The 19,661-nt window shown below is 45.8% G+C and overlaps 1 protein-coding gene across 3 annotated transcripts in view; it reads right to left on the reverse strand.

Annotated features, from left to right (window-relative positions):
• Positions 1-284: 284 nt before the first annotated feature.
• ATP8A2 (ATPase phospholipid transporting 8A2) overlaps positions 285-19,661 on the reverse strand; it is a 2,139,258-nt gene continuing 2,119,881 nt past the window's right edge. For all 3 annotated transcript variants that reach the window (XR_014967690.1, XM_085621612.1, XM_085621613.1), the window contains one exon: positions 285-941. Coding sequence is in view for 2 of the 3 variants with exons in the window: in XM_085621612.1 (XP_085477738.1) it covers positions 847-941 (95 nt within the window). In the remaining variant the exon portion in view is untranslated. The remainder of the gene's footprint in view (positions 942-19,661) is intronic.

Raw genomic sequence — 19,661 nt, forward strand, 5'->3', positions numbered from 1 at the left:
GTCCAAGAATGCCTGTTGACCTAAGGGGAGTGCCATATTACAGTCCTAGTTCATATTTCATACTTGTATGGGCATGTTTGCGCCCTCTGCTGGTCACTCCATGAGTGGCAGTCTAGCATTGCCTTAACTTATGACAAGTTGGTCCTTGGAAATGTAATTCTTTCTTCTGTGAAAAGCATTCATGATGATTTGACACATTTATTGCAAAAACTCTAGATCATCTCCCTGCTCTTTCAAGTGACAGTATCTTATCTTAGAGGCTTAGACAGGCTTAAAAAAACAACAATATCTGAATAGTCTTTATTTATTTAAAGCCAGGTACACTTAGCAAATTCCATAATTGTAACCAAATAAATAGAACAATAAATAGTATAAATAACCGAATAAATTGTACAGGTAGCCTGATGCATAAAATCTGCAAAGATTAAAAAAAAAAGGAGTTTCCGGGATCTAATGCCATTGTAGTCAGCTTAGAATCTTTAGGGGTCCTGGGATGTGCTGTCTACGATTCACTGCCCCCCTCCACCAGTCCAAAAAAACGAGAGACATGACTGAGGGTTTGAAACGTGCCAAACTGTGGTGTTTCCCATATAACACCTCACGTAGCTCAATGTGACAACGTAAAAGGAAGGTAGTTGTTGCACAGGAATGGGGAATGATGGCGTCCTCCCACTGCGAACCAGTTGGTAGGAGGAAGTCGCGCATTAGCAGACTTGCTGGCAAAGGCCACAGAAATTAGTTTTCCAGTGTTTTGGCTGCTACTACCAGCCGTAGTCAAGTGAACAAGGATGCATTTGTCCAAGTGTCGAAGGTTCTTCTCAGTACCACTCCGGGCGAACAGCGGCCTTATACTACGATTCTGTGCTTGGTCGTGTCATAGGAGCGAACCACTTCCGACTGAGAAACAACACCATGCTCCTCTTGAGAAAATGCATACCCATCTGAAACATCAAAGGGAAGAGAGTTAGGATCAGCTCAGTGGTTTTCAAGAATGCATTCGCGCTTAATTGAAAGCAGAACATCTGGAACAGAAAAAAATGAGAATTTGTATATTTTTTCCTTGTTCGCACATGATCTAACAAGGGAAATCTGATTTCAAAGCATTCTAGAAAATAACCAAACGTGTGTCACAAATCAAATGGCATATGCTGGCAAGAAATTTTGGTCCAGCAGTTAAGGGATGTAATGTTGCTTAACCTCTTGCGTGCCCCACCCTTTCCCCGCCCTGTGCCGGGCTTTCTATTAGCGGGCGGGGTTCATGACAAGATGGTCTCGTCATGGGCACAGCGCAACCTCGGCCCATGACGAGACCATCTCGTCATGGGCACTGAAGGGGTTAAGGAGCCATGTATGTTGTCATGTTCTTGCTTTATCCACGTTCATGCCTCGTGAACATTAATAAATCAATACAATTCCCAGCCTCCATTTTTCATCGGGCATTGAGAGCAATTTGCAATGTAACTGATCTCTGCCTGGACTGTGCAACAATGCTTATAAATTGTTCATATGTTGATTGTTTTCTAATGAGTAATTGAAATAATCCACCGCAGGAGGGCAATTGGGCATCATTTCCAAGGCTATGCGTCACTACATGTGTACAAAAATATAGGAAACTCATTTACGGTTTAGTCGCACTTTCCAATGAAAGAGGTATTTTTTTTAATTTGCTAATAAACTACTTTTGATTCCCTAGGTGGAACTGCCCCAGAATTAGCCTATACATCTATGGACCGGCATGGCAGTTTTTATGTAGTTCCATGCAAGGGAAAAAAAGTTAAAGAACTGACATGAAAACGGCAGAACCATTTTCAGCCCTAGCTACAGATTGTGACAAAATGGTGGAAAATCTACGTCACGGAGCAGACATGGGAAAAGTAGAAACTCTACAAGTACAGTTAGGCCACAATGAACTGTGTGCAACTCTGCTTATGCAATAACGACACTGCACATACCTTAATTTGACACCAACACTCTTGATTAGGGGGGCAAGGCTATCAATAGTGCAGCAGGTGCAGTGGCACCGAGCCCGGGGCACTAGGTATTCCCTTCAACCAAGTTAGGGCTTTATTATACTATCCAACCATTGTCATTGCTTGCCGCGTGGCCGATGTCCCCATCTACGCCACTACAGTTGATGCAGGGAGATATGTTTCCCTCTTATATTGTCCCAGTTCAGTCAGAGATAATGTTCATGCTGCCTGTGCCATGACCCAGCTCATGTTTACTGTCGAATAAAAGTCAGCAATGCTGGCAGAATGGTTCTTAAACCTTTTGCAAGATTGTGAAAAACCGTAGCATCGCTTCACATCAATGGAAACCAGCGCACCTATGCTGGAAACGAGACTCCTCTAACGGAGTGAGCTCAAAACGTTTGACGGGAAAAATTCTCGGGGAAAATGGGGGTAGGAGACACACAAGCATGTCTAGCAACCGGAGATGGTTTATACCAGAAAACTCCTTCTATGCAGTGGAAAGGACTTAGCCAGCCACCCACCTGGCTCGGTCTCTGCTTCTGATCCCAGCCAGGCCGGGGGAGCCTCCCTTGGCCTGATGGAACCCGTCACGGGCACCCGGACCCTCGCCAGGCCGCAGGATGGGGGCTCCCGCACCACAGGGCCGAAACTACTCTCTTTGGGCCAAAAGGGGTGGGGGCAGCACAGACCACAGACTAGCTTGTTGGTGTGAAAGAAGCCGCTTTATTCGAAACAGGTGCACCTTACAAACAAAATTCCCTAGGCCTGTGCCGTACAAAACTACACCTCACTAAATAATGTCTTCCTACTTTACCCCCCACCCCCTCCCCTAAACATGTTCCCCCCTGCAACAATTATAACCATTGTCACTAAACCTCCCCAGCCGGCTGTCGTGTCACAAACCACCAAAATGGAGGCCTGTGACCTAAGGTGGCTGGCTATATACCCAACCAGCCCAAAAATAGCCTGAACCCCATCCCAAAAAGCCCAAAACAGCCCAAGGGAGCCCAACCAGCCCACTGGGCTCTGGCTGCCCCCCGGCGTAAAACCCCCCTGGGAGGGGCAGGCCTCCCGCTTGTCGGCCGCCCCACCCAAAACCCTATTGATAAGGGACTTTTATTTTCAGCCAGGGGAGCGGCGCAGTGAGCGCACCTAGTTTCCATGATGTGTGTAATGCGCATGTGCACGAGAAGGGGGCGAGGCCCGAAAGAAAGGCATTGACTGTACAGCACCACACTTTGCACGAGACTACAATCCTGATCTCGCGAGTACACACAGTACGGAAATCACTCCTCCGTTAATGTTTGGAGAGACAGGAGAACGCTCGTCCCCCAACACGAGCTGTTGTGCACAGGGGCCCCGGGGGACGGGGTAGGAGATACATTAATTGTCTGATTCCTCCCTTAGGGTTCAATATCAGTCTGTGCCATCTGTACCTACCTGCCAGCTGCACCTGGTGCGCGCAGAGCCATTTATCTCCCACTTCAAACGGCTACTCATGCAGAGCCCTTTCTTTGGTTACAAGAATTGCTTACCAGGCTTTCTTTCGTAGAAGTCGAGGCCTCTTCAGGCATTAACGAGGAAAAGTAATAAGTCGGCTGTCACTTTACATGGCCAGAGAGGAAGGGTGGGGGGGTCTAGGGACCTGCCCTTGCAGCTGCTTGTACCCAGGTCCTATTGAAGCCCCACATCGGCCCTTTTAGAGGCCAGGCTCGATTGACTTCATGCAGCAGCTGGGATGGTGATGCATAATTTGTATACATAACCAATTAGTGGAAGGGGTTCGTTGTCTGCTTGCTGAATTTACCAGAGGTGTGGAATTGTGGTTTGAGTGCAGAATGCATCAATGGTGGGGATTCATGGTCTGCAAGTGTGGTAATGAGGTTGTTTTGTTACTGGAGTGTTCAGTTTCCAATCAGCTCTGCAGTCCTGGGCCCATATTTACTAACGTTTAGCACGGGCACCTGGGCTAAGCGCACACAAAAGCCAGCATGCATTTATTTACAATTATTAAGGTCCACTCGTGCAGCACTAAATTGTGCGGTGTTGTGCGAGGGCTGACACAAACTTTAGTAATTGTAGGCCCTACTGCTTCTACACCAGTGGTTGAAGGAAGTAGGAACTATCAGATACTCAGTTCCACATCTTATTTTTTACAGTTAATTAGCTAGACTACTGTTTACAACAAGTTTCTCAGTTCAGGCACTTTTCTTTCTGCAGTCCAGCATGCCTCCTTTTATTTTACACGTGTACTTAATACTTTCTTTAGGGGTAATTACTCCACCTGCGAGCAGGGAGGTATCTGCACTATAATCTAAAAAGAACAACGTTAAATCTAATGCACAAAAGAGCTCGTCAATCTCGTCACCTTTTGTCTGCATCCCTCTCCTGGACACTGACTCGCTGCCTCTTGTCCTTCCTCGACATCGGCAGCTGCGGCTAGATTGCTTGGACCTCTGCACGCATTCATATTTCACTCACATATTTTAAACGGTTATTTGGGCGAAAGGCGATAAAAGGACTGACAGCCTCCAGGAGACAGAGTTTATCTCCTGCCTCCTAATCAGTCAGGGCTGGTGTGACATGTGCAAACATCTGCTTCAGCTCACTGCGAGGGGCTGCCAACCTGTGACATCACACAGGAGTGAGAGTGCAACATGTCTGGTAGGAGGGTGGGACGTGCCCAGCGGAAAGGTGTCCTTCCTTCAGGAGTAAGTCTGTGAACGTGAGTGCCACAGTTGGTATGTTCTGGGCAAGGTGAGATGCACGTTACCGGCGAAACTGCCGATCCCCTTCCAGATTGAATCTCGGTTTCCTCACACGACCACGTGTGATTCTGGGCAAACACCTTCTTCGGCGTTCCCCAGATCTGCCAAATCTTCAAAGCAATTATAGATAGGCGTTATACATTTATAAAGTACCTGGATATGGTTTATATGCCGTGGTTGGAATACACATATACAACTGCAAGCACTCACTATACCAGAGTACCTGCTTTCTACAGAGAAGTTCCAGCGCTCGCCCGTTAAAAGTAGGCGAGTACTGTAATCACTGCAGGCATTCAGTTTGACGGTCCCTGCTCACGCAATACATTGTATATACATTAACAAGTCAGCTGGGGCGCTATGCGATGGGCTACTGTCAGGCGTGAGTACCGTGCCCATTAATAATGAAAATAGATTCGAATTGCTTGCAAGCCCACATTTATAGGCAAATACATTTTTCGAGAGGAATGAGTTAATGTGAAATCGAACATCTCGAAGTCAACAACATCTGTACATGTTTATAAGAACACATTTGTAGAAAAGGGAAAATATCCGAGGTAAAACAGATAAAAGTATCTTAGGGATAGACACATTTCTACATGTACTGTATCAATATATCGTAGCTAGCTTATATTTCTGTCAACAAAAACATTTGATTATAAAAGTTACTAGGCAAGTTCTTTTGAGCTAGCAAGTGCTCACACGTGTGGCACACATTACACGCTGACAGTTTCAAGGCGCTGGACGCAGGTGCTTCTTTCTTCTGTTATTGTTTTGCTCTCTGACGCTGTAACCGAGTGAGTGAGAGAGGCCCACAGAATCTTTTGCACAACTAGGTAAAATGCAGGCACTTATAAAGTGTCCTCAGCACCCACAAGGGACAGCTCCCGATTCCCCGAGTCTGGACCCACCAACATTTATAGCTTCACTACAAGGCAGAGGCTCGACATCCCCCACTGGAATTCTACCCTAAACCCCAATTTGTTAGGGGTGCAGGAGAAGGGATTTTTTTTCCAGATGGGTAAATGTTTTCCTCGAGGAGGTACAACGAGGAAGTCATGTGCAACTGAACATTTTCCATAAGCCTAACTCTCCAGGTGGTCTTGATATGGGCATGCCACAGGAGTAAGAAAACGGGCATTAGGAGTGTGCCTAAAAATGTATGATGTGCATTGATTTTTAGAAGTATTTCCAGGGATTTTGAGAATCTTAAAAATAAGTAAATCTATGCAAGAGATCGACTGAAGCAGTCTAATTGGACTCAAGCATTTCTTGTGAATCAGACCCACCCGCTGTATTCACTGCTGTATGTTATTGTCAAATGTCCTTAAGCTAAACCACACACAGCTGCTGATGCCTGCATATAGTTGAATGCTGAGTGATCTCTGGATGTGTATATTTGCGGCCCAGAAGGGCCTTCCTCAAAGATGATGTTGGATTCTTCCTGTTTCAACACAACCACCTCTAGGGCTTGGGATTCAGGGAAAGCCTTGGCGCTCTGCGATTTGCTGGGTCAGATGTGAGAGTCACATCTTTTCAAGGTGGGTTCTTTGAGTAAGAGCCACCAGACTGCACTCGAATACCTAAATAATGGGCTTCTTGAGTCAGAGATTATTTTGGGTAGAAGGAGAGATATACGTCTCCCTCATGGACTAGTAATATAGGCACTAACTAGCATCACAAAAGGGGTAATAGGCTCTCGAAATGCATCATAATGTGTGTCTCCTTGTGAACCCCACTGGTTGGACAGAGAGGTGGTCCTGGCTGGACATGTACAATTGATGAAGAGCCTTGCGTTGATGTTGAGATGTACCACCCATTCATTTCCAAAGGGACACCACATCTGAGCAACAAAGACAGGCATGATAGTTCCAAGTCACTACAATCAAACTTTAGCTTCAACATACAGTGGTCAAGTTGTTTAGCCCTCAGTTCAATCACACCTGCAGTGGGCTGACTAGAGAGGTGGAGTTTTTGAAGACTTCTCGGGAGTCTGAGCACTCAGGCAAGACTTGACAATGAGGTTCTAGGGCATTGACATCAGTTAGCAAGTAGCCAGAGCTGGTAACTACTTCTACCAGCTTGCCATTGGTTACACCCTGCACTGACCCTGTACTTCTGGTTTCAGGGGTCAAGAAGGTAGGAGCAGAAAATAAAAAGGGTTTCCACTCCTTAACATTCTACTTGCTCCTCAGAAGCAAATAGGAGTGTTAGACGTGGCATCCTTGGGGTGGCTTCCCCAGTCTTTGCATCTACCTCCTGTATTTTTGACTGTATGCTGGACTTCGTGTTTTCTGGTTTGTGTACTCTGGGCACTTTACCACTGCAGATCAGTGCTGAAGAGCAAGTGCTCCCTGCGTAAATTGTGATTATGATTTGATATTCATGATTGGCATATTTGGTTTACTGGGAAGTCCCTAGTAAAGTGCCTAAAGGACCTGTAAACCAAATGCTACTAGTGGGCCTTCAGCACTGGTTGTGCCACCCACATGAGTACCCCTGTAAACCTGTCTCAGGCCTGCCATTGCAGTGTCTGTGAGTGCAGTTTTAAACTGCCATGTCGACCTGGCAAGTACACCCACTTGCCAGACCCAAACATTCAATTTTTCTGCATGTAAGGCACCCCTGAGGTATGCCCAAGGTAGGTCCACGGGCTGGGTGCAGTGTATGTGAAAGGTAGGACATGTACTTGTGTGTTTTACGTGCCCTGATCGTGAAATGCTGCCAATTTCGATGTTCACGATTGTAAACTATCCCTCTCAGTTTATCGTTGGAGTTGTAACTTCTTACAAATGCAACCTTCAATTGGAAAAAGATAGAAATTTGGAGTTTGGGTTCTCTGAACTCAGGATTTAAAAATACATCTTTAAGTGAAGTTGTTTTTTAAATGGTGTGTTTGAAAATGCCACTTTTTGAAAGTGGGCATTTTCTTGCTTTACCATCCTGTGTCTGTCTGCCTGAGGAATGCCTGGTTTAGACTGACAGATGGGTTGTTTGTGCATTCACTCCAGACAGCCACACAAAGGAGCTGAGGTTTGAACTGCATATCCTGATGATATCCTGATGACCCATCACCAGGCTAATGGGCCTTCCTCATCTACAGTGGTGGAAGGAGTTGTCAGTGACACCTGGATAGGGCTGTGCCTGGCCTCTCACAATGCTGTCTTCACCCCCCTGTAGTGTATCTGGAGCCAAGGCAGGGCAAGGAAGGATCTTGTGGACAGCAAAAACTTCCATTTGAAGTATGACTACTTGAAAGGCCAAAAGAAGTATGACTATTAGACCTATAACCCCACATCTTTAGAACACTTCTGGACCGAGGACTCTGCCAAGACGAAGAGCTGAAGAGCTGCCAGGAGGAGTACTGCCCCTTTGCTCTGTTTTGCTTTGCTGGGTTGGCCTGCAGTTGCTTCTTCTGTCTGTGGGCAGTGAAAGAACAGGACTTTGCTTTCTTGCATCCTGCTTTTCCAAGGTACTCAAAGGGCTTATGTGTGTGCTTGCCTCATGTTGGAAGTCTCAGTGCCATCAAATACTTCATCTGCAGCATCTATGAACACCACTGCTGGGAGTTTTGACCTGCCAAGTGATGCCAATTCCAGTTCTGGGACCTTGGAGGTCATTCTGCTGCTTCAAGACTTGAAAATCCATGCATCGCCTATCCAGCACCATTTTTCCCGCCGCAAGCTTGCCATGTGGTTGAAAAACCAATGCATTACTGCGGTGAGGATGAAAGATCGACGCAGCACCTGTTCACAGTCTGAAGAACGGCCACAGCCCAAGTCAAGAGCACCACGTCTCAGATGTCTTAGACACCCGCCGATTTCGACGCAGGCCCTGCTTTGCGGCTGACGGAATCGATGCATCACCTGTCTAAGGTAGTGGAAATCAAAACAGTGCCTGTTTCGACGCCACATCGACCCACAGCGACTGGGTTTTCTCATGCATTGCATCTGTGCGCCAAGTTTCCAGCACATTGCCCCGCCGAAAGGAGTCACCTCTGGAAATCGGCGCATAGCTTCTCCTCGCAGTAAGGAATCGACGCAATACTTCTCCGGCGTGCAGCAGAACTGACGCATCCATTCCCCTAGGACTCAAGAACCTACGCATCGCTGTGTTTTCTGACGCTTTCCTCCTTTGCAGCTGTTTTTTAACTTGGATTTTGACGCATCAAAGGTACTTGATGCTCAAATCAACGCAGCCATAGAGTTCTATGGACAGAATTGTTTAAACCTTTTAAAAGTGATATTTTGAGTTATGTTGGATTTTTGTTGTTGTGGTCTTGTTTGGTTTAGCTAAAGATTGGTTATTTTTCTAAACTGGTGTGGAGTCATTTGTATTGTTTTCACTGTGTTACTGTGTGTGTTATGCACAAATACTTTACACATTGCCTCTGAGATAAGACTGACTACTCATGCGAAGCTACAAAGGAGGTGAGCAGGGGCTATCTTAGGTGTGTACCTCCCCTACCCTGACAAGAAAAAGTGGTCACTACTTGGACAGTCTACATACCACTGCCAACTAGAGACCCCCATTTTTCAACAAGGAGACTATTGAGGACAGTCACGGCCACTACCGAATGGGAGTGGTGGGCCGGGGCAAGGGGGCGGAATGAAAATTATTTTAAAAAAAACCACACACATCCCTGGCTACTGCCAGCCAGTGGGTCGCTGCCTCTCCTTCGTCCTCTTCATCTCCAGTCTGGCAGCAGGAAGCACCCGGGCTCCCCACTTAAGCATTTTATATTTTACGAAATAAAAAAGTAAAATAAATACACATTGCACAAGTCACCCATTAATAGATAATATATATATTTTTTTATAGCACAGCTTTATTGGCAGGAAATGTATCCATATACAGAGGCTTCCCCTTCTGAGTGTTTTCCATGCTGGCATAAAAACTTGAAAAGCAGTAGGGAAGTGAAATTAGCTGATTTTCTGGAAAAATTACAACTTAAAGATGCAGCTAGTGATGGTGCTCAAGAGGGTTCAATCATCTGTCCTCAGTCTGTGCTAGCACCATGCAAGTGATCTACAATTTCAAATGTATTCTTGCATTTTAGGTTTCGGCATAGCAGCATATACACTACTATGGAAAACTGTTGCTTTGCATTGGAAGAAAATAGGGTCTAGAATAGGAACACACAGACACTATCATATCACATTATCTCCACGCGATGGTGACTGTTAGACCTAGCACCATTGGCGTGGGTTTCCCCTGTATTTTTGCCTTTGCTTCCTGTGTTTTTGATGTGTGTTGGACTTCGTTCTTGCTGGTCTAGATGCTTTGGGCACTTTGCCACTGTTGTTTAGTGCCAAAGTGCAGTGCTCCCTTTGTGAAGTATTGTTATTGATTAGTGATTCCCTGATTGGCATATTTGATTTACTAGTCAGTCCCTAGTATAGTACACTGTGTGTGCCCAGGGCCTGTAAATCAAATGCTGCTAGTGGGCTTGAAGCACTGATTGTGCCACCCTCATAAGCAGCCTGTAAATGTAACTCAGGCCTGCCATTGCAGAGCCTGTGGGCAGTCTGGGGCTGCCATGTTGACTTGGCAAGTGCACCCACTTGCCAGGCCCTAACCTTCCCTTTTCTTACTTGTTAGTCACCCCTAAGGTAGGCCCAAGGTACCCCTGTGGGCAGGGTTCAGTGTATGTAAAAGGTAGGACATGCCCTGGTGTGTTTAGCATGTCCTGATAGTTAAATCTTGCCAATTTCATTTTTCACTATTGCAAGGCTACCTGTTCCCATATGATAGAATGGGGAGTTTGCTTATAACATCTTATAAACATAACTACCCCTGGAAACAAGGTAGGAAAATAAAGTTTAGTATGCCTGAACTCAGAATGTTAAAATGTATCTTTTAGTGAAGGTGATTTTTTACATTCTGTGTTTGAAAATACCACTTTTAGAAAGTAGGTATTTTCTTGCTTAGCCATCCAGTGTGCCTCTGCTAGGATGTGTATTGACTGTCTGGCTTTGAAGTGACATGGGCTGGGGAGGAGCAGTGGCTCCAGAGAGTCCGATAGGTCAGAGCTAGGCCGAATAGACCTGGGCTGCATTTAGAGTAAGGTGAGGAGATTTCCTTTCACCTGAATGGGCCTAGTCTGCCTGACACAATGCTGTCTCCACCTCTTGCCAGGAAGCTGCACCATAGAGGATAGAACTGGTTTTGACTGAGCACAGGGCTTCTCTGCCACCAGAGAACAAAGGATTTTGCTGTATAAAAAGAGGGGCCCAGACCCCAGTCTTTTAGATCACTTCTGGGAAATCAAGAGGAACCTTTGCCAAGGAGGAGGAGTACTGCCCCGTTGCTGTGTGCTGTCTGGGTTTGGACTGCAGTGGCTGTTTGTGCCAAGGAAAGGAGAAGGACTTTGCTGTGTGCTGTGTCCCCTGCTTGAGGAAGATCTCCAAGGGCTTGAAGTGCAGCTTGGCCCCGGTTCACAAGGTCTCAGGAACATCAAAGACCTCACCAAGCTTCTGGGCACCGTGTCTGGAACCGCTGGTTTCAGTTGCCTGGAGAAGAAAAGGGTACCGACTTTGTCACCGAGTCCGTCGCAGGATTCCGTGTCCTGAAGGCACCGTAGAGAGCACCGCCTCGTTTTGCAATGCAACCATTGTCTCACCGACTACGCCAACGAGCCGCTGCTTGCACCACATCCTGTGGGCATCGCACTCCGCACTGCACCGCTACGCTACACACTGCATTGACGTCATCGACTCCGTCGCTGCCCGACTTGAACTTTGACCGGCTCCGTCGCAGCATTGTGGTCTGCCAGCACCGCATCGAGCACCGTCTCAACCTGCAACGCAAGTCTTGGTCTCACCGACTCCGTCAACGAGCCGCTGCCTGCACCGAGCCGTGAGGACACCGCACGCTGCAACGCTTCCATCTCACCTGCAACTGCAACAGTGCCCCAGACCAGCTCGTACCATTGAGTCAGCCACAATAACAAAAGGTACTGTCTCCGAGTCTGTCAGCGCTTTAGCTAACCCGGATCGATGCGGTTGGCTGGAATTGTTAGACTCTGTCGTATTCAGTATCGTGCTAGCCCTGGATGGAGCTACCGAGTCGGAGGAACTGTATTTTCACGTTTTTCCTGCAATTTAAAGGTTATTTTGCACAGTAACTATTTTTAAGAGTATTGTATGTTGGATTTTTGTCGTGTTTGGTCTTGTTGGTTTAGATAAAGTTTGCTTATTTTTCTAAATTGGTGTAGTGTCCATTTTTAGTGTTTTCACTTTGTTACTGTATGCATGCACCAATGCTTTACACACTGCCTCTGAGATAAGCCTGTCTGCTCGTGCCAAGCTACCAAGGGGGTGAGCAGGGGTTATTTTAGAAGTGTAATCCCCTTACCCTGATGAGGAAGAACGGTCCCTACTTGGACAAAGGTGCAAACCTCTGCCAACTAGAGACCCCCATTTCTAACAGGGACCTTTTGCACACTTTGCAGTAAACAAAGCTCACTAATGCAGTTTGATGCAATTCAGTGCTTCATATTCAGAAATATGGCAGCCATGTTGGAACAACTTTCCCTTACCAGGAAAAGCAGTTCTCAAACTATATTCCCAGTTACTGTTGTCTGGCATCTCCAACAGAAACAAAGCACTGTCTCTGGACTGGTAGAGCATGTGGATGATCACATCCTCGACAAGTGTGGGGCGGAGATTGTGGGAGGCACAGGCCATTGTGCAGCACTTTTGGTATGGTGGCAGGCCTCATGTCTATAGATGTGCCATGCTGTCCATCCTTGGTGGGGCTTGCAAACACCCTTAGCCTCCAGTGAAGGGCTCCATGTGTGGTGATGGACTTTACACTGGAAGGGCCCAGTTAGTATGGCACCGTACACCTCAGACGCCCGCAATCTCATCTGCTAAGTACACTGATGACACACAGCTCATTCTCTTCCTCACAGACACGATGCCCAGTACCCAGATCAAGTTCATTAATGAAACCCTCCACTGGATGCAAACCAAGTGTCTGAAGCCGAACATAGAGAAGTCCAAAATCATGATCTCCGGAAACAGCACTTCACTGTGGGACTCCACCTGGTGGGCAGCAGAGCTAGAACCGACACCCGCTCCCAACACCTACACCAAGAATCTCGGGATAATCATCAATAATCTAAACATGACTGCCCAAGTAAACGGTGTCACCGCCTCATGCTTCCATACCATGAAGATGCCCTTAAAGATTTTCAAATGGCTCCCGAACAGTATCCGGAAAACTATCACACATGCACTCCTCACAAGCAAAATGGGTTATGGGAGCACCCTCTATGCCAGGATGAACAAATTATTCACCAGAAAGATGCAGACCATTCAGAACTCAGTGGCAAGAATCACTCTCAACCTTCTACGCCACACTAACATCACACCACACCTGATGGAGCTCCACTGACTCTCCATACACAATAAGCAAAATTCAAACTCCTCACCCACACTTTTAAGGCACTACACAACACTGGCACAGCATACCTCAATAATCTCATCTGCTTTCACAAACCTTCGAGACAACTCTGATCATCCTGACTCCTATTTGTACACAACTCACACATACAGAAAACCCCATCCGTCAGTCAAGACTTTTCCTACATCACTCCTAAAGTGTGAAATGACCTGCCCCTACCCACAAGAGCCTCCACCTCACTTCTTGAATTCCACGAGTAGCTGAAGACCTGGCTTTTCAAGCAGTCCCACTAGGCCCTAGGTTTGGCGAGACTCACATCTGCTCAGCTCCATAATAATCTCCCAGGTGATACTGTAGTCTACAAATCTGCATATCATACATGCACTGATTCCTTGTAGTGGGTGGGCCCTAATGAGAGTATCCAGCCTATGGTGGCTGTACCTCTAATCTTCTGCACCACTGGATAACCTTCTGCTCCCCTGGAAGTTCCCAGATCCTGTTGCAATCGCAGACAGCCCATACTGAGTGGCATCTCGTGAGCACTAAGCTGGCATGTTAGTACCCACTGCTCCTGCAAGCACACCTGCTTCTCCATAGTGTCCCTAGCCTACAGGCAACAGAGCAGAGGTGCAACATTATTTAAACATAGCCGCTTTCAGAGAGGAAGAGAGTGAGCTTATAGCACGTAAGCGTCATTAGGGCTACCTGTAGGAAGCTGGCTCGGTATAGACTATGCCAAAGTAAGGTATAGTGTGCACAGAGTGCAGTGGAACCCCAAAGGTATGTAGAGGTAAAACTAGATAATACCTTACTCTCTATTTATTGTAGTGTGGGTGAGCCGTAAGGCCTTATCATAGGGTAGTGTTAAGCATTTATTGTACACACTCAGACAAGGAATGATGTCACACACTCAAAGGCTGAACTCAGACCAATTTGTTTGCATAAAAATATTATGCAGTTGTATTTTATTTCTAGAACCAAGCCAGGCCTGGTGTGGTTAAGTGACATAACACTATGCAAGAATAATGCAGTTTAGTACAGTTGAAATGCAGTAGAATGCAATTGGATGGCTTACAGGTAAGTCAACAGTGAAAATTACTTTTCAGTTACTATTGTAATTGCTTTACAGTTACTTTTAGATTACTTTTTAAGTTACTTTTTCTACTCTGTGATATGCCTTGATATCACACTGTGTCATTTCCTAGACAAAAGGTAAGTAAATCAGTTTTTGTACATATGCAGTTTCTTAGGTTTCATACAAACGGACTCCACACTTACAATAAATTTTACAAGAAAGCAGTCAATGCAGTCCTATAGGAAAAAGGAAAATGCTACTTACCCAGTATGCATCTGTTCTTGGCATGTAGAGCTGTAGAGTCACATGCTGTGCATAGCCTGCCATCTAGTGTTGGGTTCGGATGTTTGCCCTTTGTTTTTGTTCGAAGAAGTCTTTTTCAGTCACGAGGTAGGTAACTCCTTCTTTCGGTGATAGTGCGCATGGGCATCGACTCCATTGTTAGATTATTTGCCGCAGAGGGTGATAATGGAGTTAGTAAGAGTAGTAATAGATGTCCATTTATGTATGTATCTAAGTAAGATGTAACTGCAACAGGTATAGGTACCCGGGGAAGCGGGTGGGCGCATGTGACTCCACAGCTCTACATGCCAAGAACAGATGCATACTGGGTAAGTAGCATTTTCCGTTCGAGGAATGTGAGCTGTAGATCATATGCTGTGCATAGACTAAAAAGCAGTTATCTCCCAAAGCGGGGGCTAACATGTAGCTGTTGCAGTGGTTTGAAAGAGTGTATGTTAAACTGCTTGGCCCATACTAGCTTGCTGTCTCGCTAACACATCTACACAATAGTGTTTAGTGAATGTGTGAGGCGTAGACCATGTAGCAGATCTGCAGATATCATCTATGGGTATGTTTCCTAGAAATGCCATAGAAGGCCCTAGTTTGTGAGTGTAGTGCGCTCTAGGAGGAATTGTTAAAGTTCTTTTTCCTTTTGAGTAACATATCTGAATGCATTTGACTATCTACATTGCAATTCCTGATTTTGATATAGGATTGCCTTTATGCGGTGGAACAAAAGCAACAAATAGTTGTTTTGTTTTGCAAAAAGGTTTTGTCCTTTCTATATAGTAAAGAATTGCTCTTTTCACATCTAGAGTGTGTAAAACACGTTCTGCCCCAGAATCTGGTTGAGGAAAGAAGACAGGCAACACAAAAGATTGGTTGATGTGAAAGGCAGAAATGACCTTCGGTAAAAAAAGTAAGGATTGGTGCGAAGAACCTCTTTGTTTTGATGTATTTGTAAGAATGGTTCTTCTATGGTTAGTGCCTGGATCTCACCCACTCTCCCAAGAGATGTGGTAGCTATGAGGAAAGCTACCTTCCAAGTAAGAAATTGAATTTCACATTTATGTAATGGCTCAAAGGGTGGACCCATTAGCCTTGTGAAGGCAATATTGTGATTCCACACTGGAGCAGGTGGAAGTCTCAGAGGAATGATTCTTTTAAGCCCTTCCATGAATGCTTTGATGACAGGCACTCTAAAAAGAGACAGATGTTGTCTGTTTTGTAGGTAACCAGCTTTTGCAGCAAGATGTAAGCGTATGGAAGAATATGCCAAATTGGATCGCTGTAGATGTAATAAATAGCAGATGATATTTTGAACTGAAGCATCCAGTGGATCTATGGGATTTGTATTGCAGTATATCAAAACACGCTTCCACTTTGCTGCATAGCATGCTCTTGTAGTAGGACGTCTAGCATCCTTGATAATGTTCATGCAGTCTGGTGGAAGATTGAGGTAAACAAACTCTAAGATTTCAGGTGCCAGATCACAAGGTTGAGATGGCTGGGATCTGGGTGTCTTATCTCTCCATGGCTCTGAGTGAGCAGATTGGGAGTGAGGTGTAGTTTTTGGTGAGAAACTGAGAGCTCCCATAAAGTTGTGAACCAGGGTTGTCGGGCCCATGTGGGAGCAACTAGGATTAATTTCAGGGGCGCTTGTCTGAGCTTCCAAACCACTAATGGAATGAGTGGGAGAGGCGGAAAAGCGTAAGCAAATATCCCTGACCAATTCATCCATAGTGCATTGCTCTTGAATAATGGGTGTTGATGTCTGGGTGCGAAATATGGGCATTTTGCATTTAGGTTTGTGGCGAACAAATCTATGTCTGGAAATCCCCACATTTGGAAGAATGGGAGGAGAACTTGAGGGTGGAGTTCCCATTCGTGGATCTGTTGACTTTGACAACTGAGCAGATCTGCAATCTGATTGTTTACTCCTGGAAGGTGTTGTGCAAGGAGAAACATTCTGTGATATAAGGCCCATGTCCAGATGGTCTGTGCTAGTTGTGACAGCTGGAGAGAGTGTCCCCCCGTTTTTGTATGTAGTACATCGCTGTCATGTTGTCTGTACTGATTAGGACAGCTTTGCCTACTAGATGAACTTGAAATGCTGTGAGCGCGGGGAAAATCGCTAGCAGTTCTAGATGATTTATGTGAAGCTGCTTTTGTTGCACGCTCCACATGCCCTGAATTGTATGTGTTTGGAGATGAGTTCCCCAACCAGTGAGTGATGCGTCTGCTGTTAGCACTATCTGTGGAACCGGGTCGATGAAGGGCCACCCTTTTGAAAGGTTTTGTATATTCCATCACTGCAGAGAGCGATGGGTGCGGCCGTCCACCAACACTAGATCTGATAACAGACCCTGAGCCTGGTTCCACTGATGTGCTAAGAACTCCTGAAGGGGACGCATGTGAAGTCTTGCGTAAGGGACTATTAGTATGCAAGACGCCATCATCCCCAGAAACTGCATGAACACTCAAGCTGGCAAGGAGTGTTGAGGTTGAAACTGGCAGAGTTGAGTCTGCATGTTGCGGATTCTGGCCGGATTGAGATAGGCCAAAGCCTTTCGTGTGTTTATTGTGGCTCCCAGATACGCCTGTGTGTTGGATGGCTGTAGATGGGATTTTGACAGATTCACTGTGAGCCCAAGATCGTTGAGCAACTGCACTGTTTTGAGAGTGTGATGGAGACAGCTTTTTTGCGAAATGGCCTTTATGAGCCAACGGCCAGGTATGGGAAGACGTGAATATGTTGTTTTCGAAGATGAGCTGCGACTTCTGCTAAACACTAGGTGGAAACTCTGGGTGTGGTAGTTACTCCGAATGGAAGCAAATTGAACTGATAATGTTGTCCTGCCACTACGAACCTTAGGTGTTTGCAATGAGCAGGATATATTGGGATATGGAAATAGGCGTCCTTTAATTCCAGAGTGGACAGGAAGTCGCTTTGTTAAAAGGAGCGGAAGCACTTGTTGTAGAGTGACCATGTGAAAGGGGTCTGATTGAATGTATAGATTTAGATCTCTGAGGTCCAGTATAGGCCTGAGAGATCCGTCCTTGTTGGGAATTGAAAAGTATAGGGAGTATACTCCGGTTCCTTGATGTTTTAATGGGACTGCCTCTATTGCTCCTTTTTCTAATAGAGATTGAACCTCTTTTTTTTTTAGAAGGGTGAGATGTTCCTGTGACATTACATGTGATCTTGGAAGACTGTTTGGGGGAGTGTCTAAGTTCCAGGCAGTAACCATATTGGATAATTTGTAGAACCCATTTGTTTGAGGTGATGGTGTTCCAGACAGGGAGAAATTGAGAAAGACGTTCCCCGAGTGGAATGATCGGAGGGTAGTGGAAGGAAGTCACTGCTTGTTATTAGCGGGGGAAGTGCGTATCGCGTTGCCTCTGCCTCTTCCCTTACCATAGTTTCCTCTAAAACCTCCTCTAAAATATCCTCTTAATTAGGGCGATTGGTTGTTGCCCTTGTAAGAGGAGGAGAGATTTTCTGTGGTAACAGTTTTCGAACCACCCCTGTAAAAGGAGCGGGAAAAGGAACCTCTACTAGCAGGTAATTGTAAAGCCCCCATGAACTTTGCGACCTCAGTGTCCTTTTTCATTTTCTCCAGTGAGGTGTCAACTGCTGGGCCAAATAGGTGTTCCTTGTCAAAAGGTTGATTAAGAACGGAGGCCTATACCTCAGGTTTGAAACCTGATATTCTTAACCATGTGTGTCTGCGTAGCAACACGCTTGTGTTTACTGCACGTGCTGCTGTGTCTGCTGCATCTAATGCACATTCGAGGGAGGTATTGGTAATGAGTTTTCCTTCTTGTATGATATCATTTGCCTTAGATTTATGCTCATCAGGCAGATATTGGATACGTTTTTCCAACTCATCATAATGAGCTCTATCATATCTGGCTTAGAAAGCCTGAGCATTGGCAATGCACCAGTGATTAGCTGCCTGACAAGATACCCTTTTACCCGAGGCATCAGTTAACTTGGACTATCAGGAGCAGGGGCCTCACCTGTTGTTTGTGAATTTGCTCTTTTACGAGCATTAGAGACCACCAAAGAGTCTAACTGCAGATGACCTTTAATATAAGCAGGGTCAGTAGGTGCTGGTTTATATTTTTTTTCAACCCTGCGCATGATTATTCTTGCCCTGACAGGGTCTTAGAAAACCTCATCTCATTGCTTAAGCATTCACTTAAGCATTGGTAAAGTGTGTGTAGTTTTTTGAGTGGAGCTTAAGGTCTCGCATAAGAAGTCCTCCTCTAAAGTCTCTTTATGTAATTCCACCCCATGATAGTGAGCAGCCCTATTAAGAAGCTCAATATAAGCTATATTGTCATCAGGAGGTGATGGCCTAGATGGATACAAATCTGGGCTAGTGTCTGTATGTGGATCAGTATTATAATCCTCCCATGGGTCAACATCTTGTGGCCTGTTGTTATCCCCATCCCCCTCATCCTGTGAGTCAGGTGATAGTGGTGGTTGTGAATTAGTGGGGGCAATGAGTAGGTGAGGATTAGTAGGTGAAGGGGGTGGAATATAAGGTGGTGATCGTTTTGTACCCATATTCCTTTTCTTTAGAGGTATACGATGCTCATCCTGATGTGCCAATTTCCTTTTTTCAAGTAATTTGGCATGAATGTGTCCAGTATCTGGGTTGATAACCAGTTCTTTTTGTTTCGTGTCCGAAGGTGGAACATCAGACCGAAACTCTTTTGTTGGAGTCTTTTTCTCTTTAGTTGTAGTTTTCGGCGTCAAAAGTTTCGGCTCGAAGTCTTCGGTACCGAAGATTTAGGCTTGGACGAAGATGGAGGATGGACATGCTTGGTTTTCAGGGCCGAGGATTTCGATTTTTTTACCGCTAGGGGGCCGACTCAATCCTGAGCCGGAAGGGTTTTCACTGTGTATCGGCACCGGGCCCGAGGGTGGGGTGCTCGAAACTTTTTTTCAGCGCCGACCTTGGCCAGCAGGCACAGGAAGGACCAGAGCCTTTTTAGGTTTTGGTTGTTGGGGCAAGGGGGTATCTGTGCTCACGGTACGTTGACCTGGTGTAACTTTCTCCTCTTCTTCCATGTCGGAGTTTGCTTCGGACACGGAGATATGTTCTTCCTCAGCTCTTTGAGCGTGTTCTTGGTCAGAATCTCCTC

Source organism: Triturus cristatus, chromosome 8 (genome assembly GCF_964204655.1).
Source record: "Triturus cristatus chromosome 8, aTriCri1.1, whole genome shotgun sequence".
Lineage (NCBI taxonomy): Eukaryota > Metazoa > Chordata > Amphibia > Caudata > Salamandridae > Triturus > Triturus cristatus.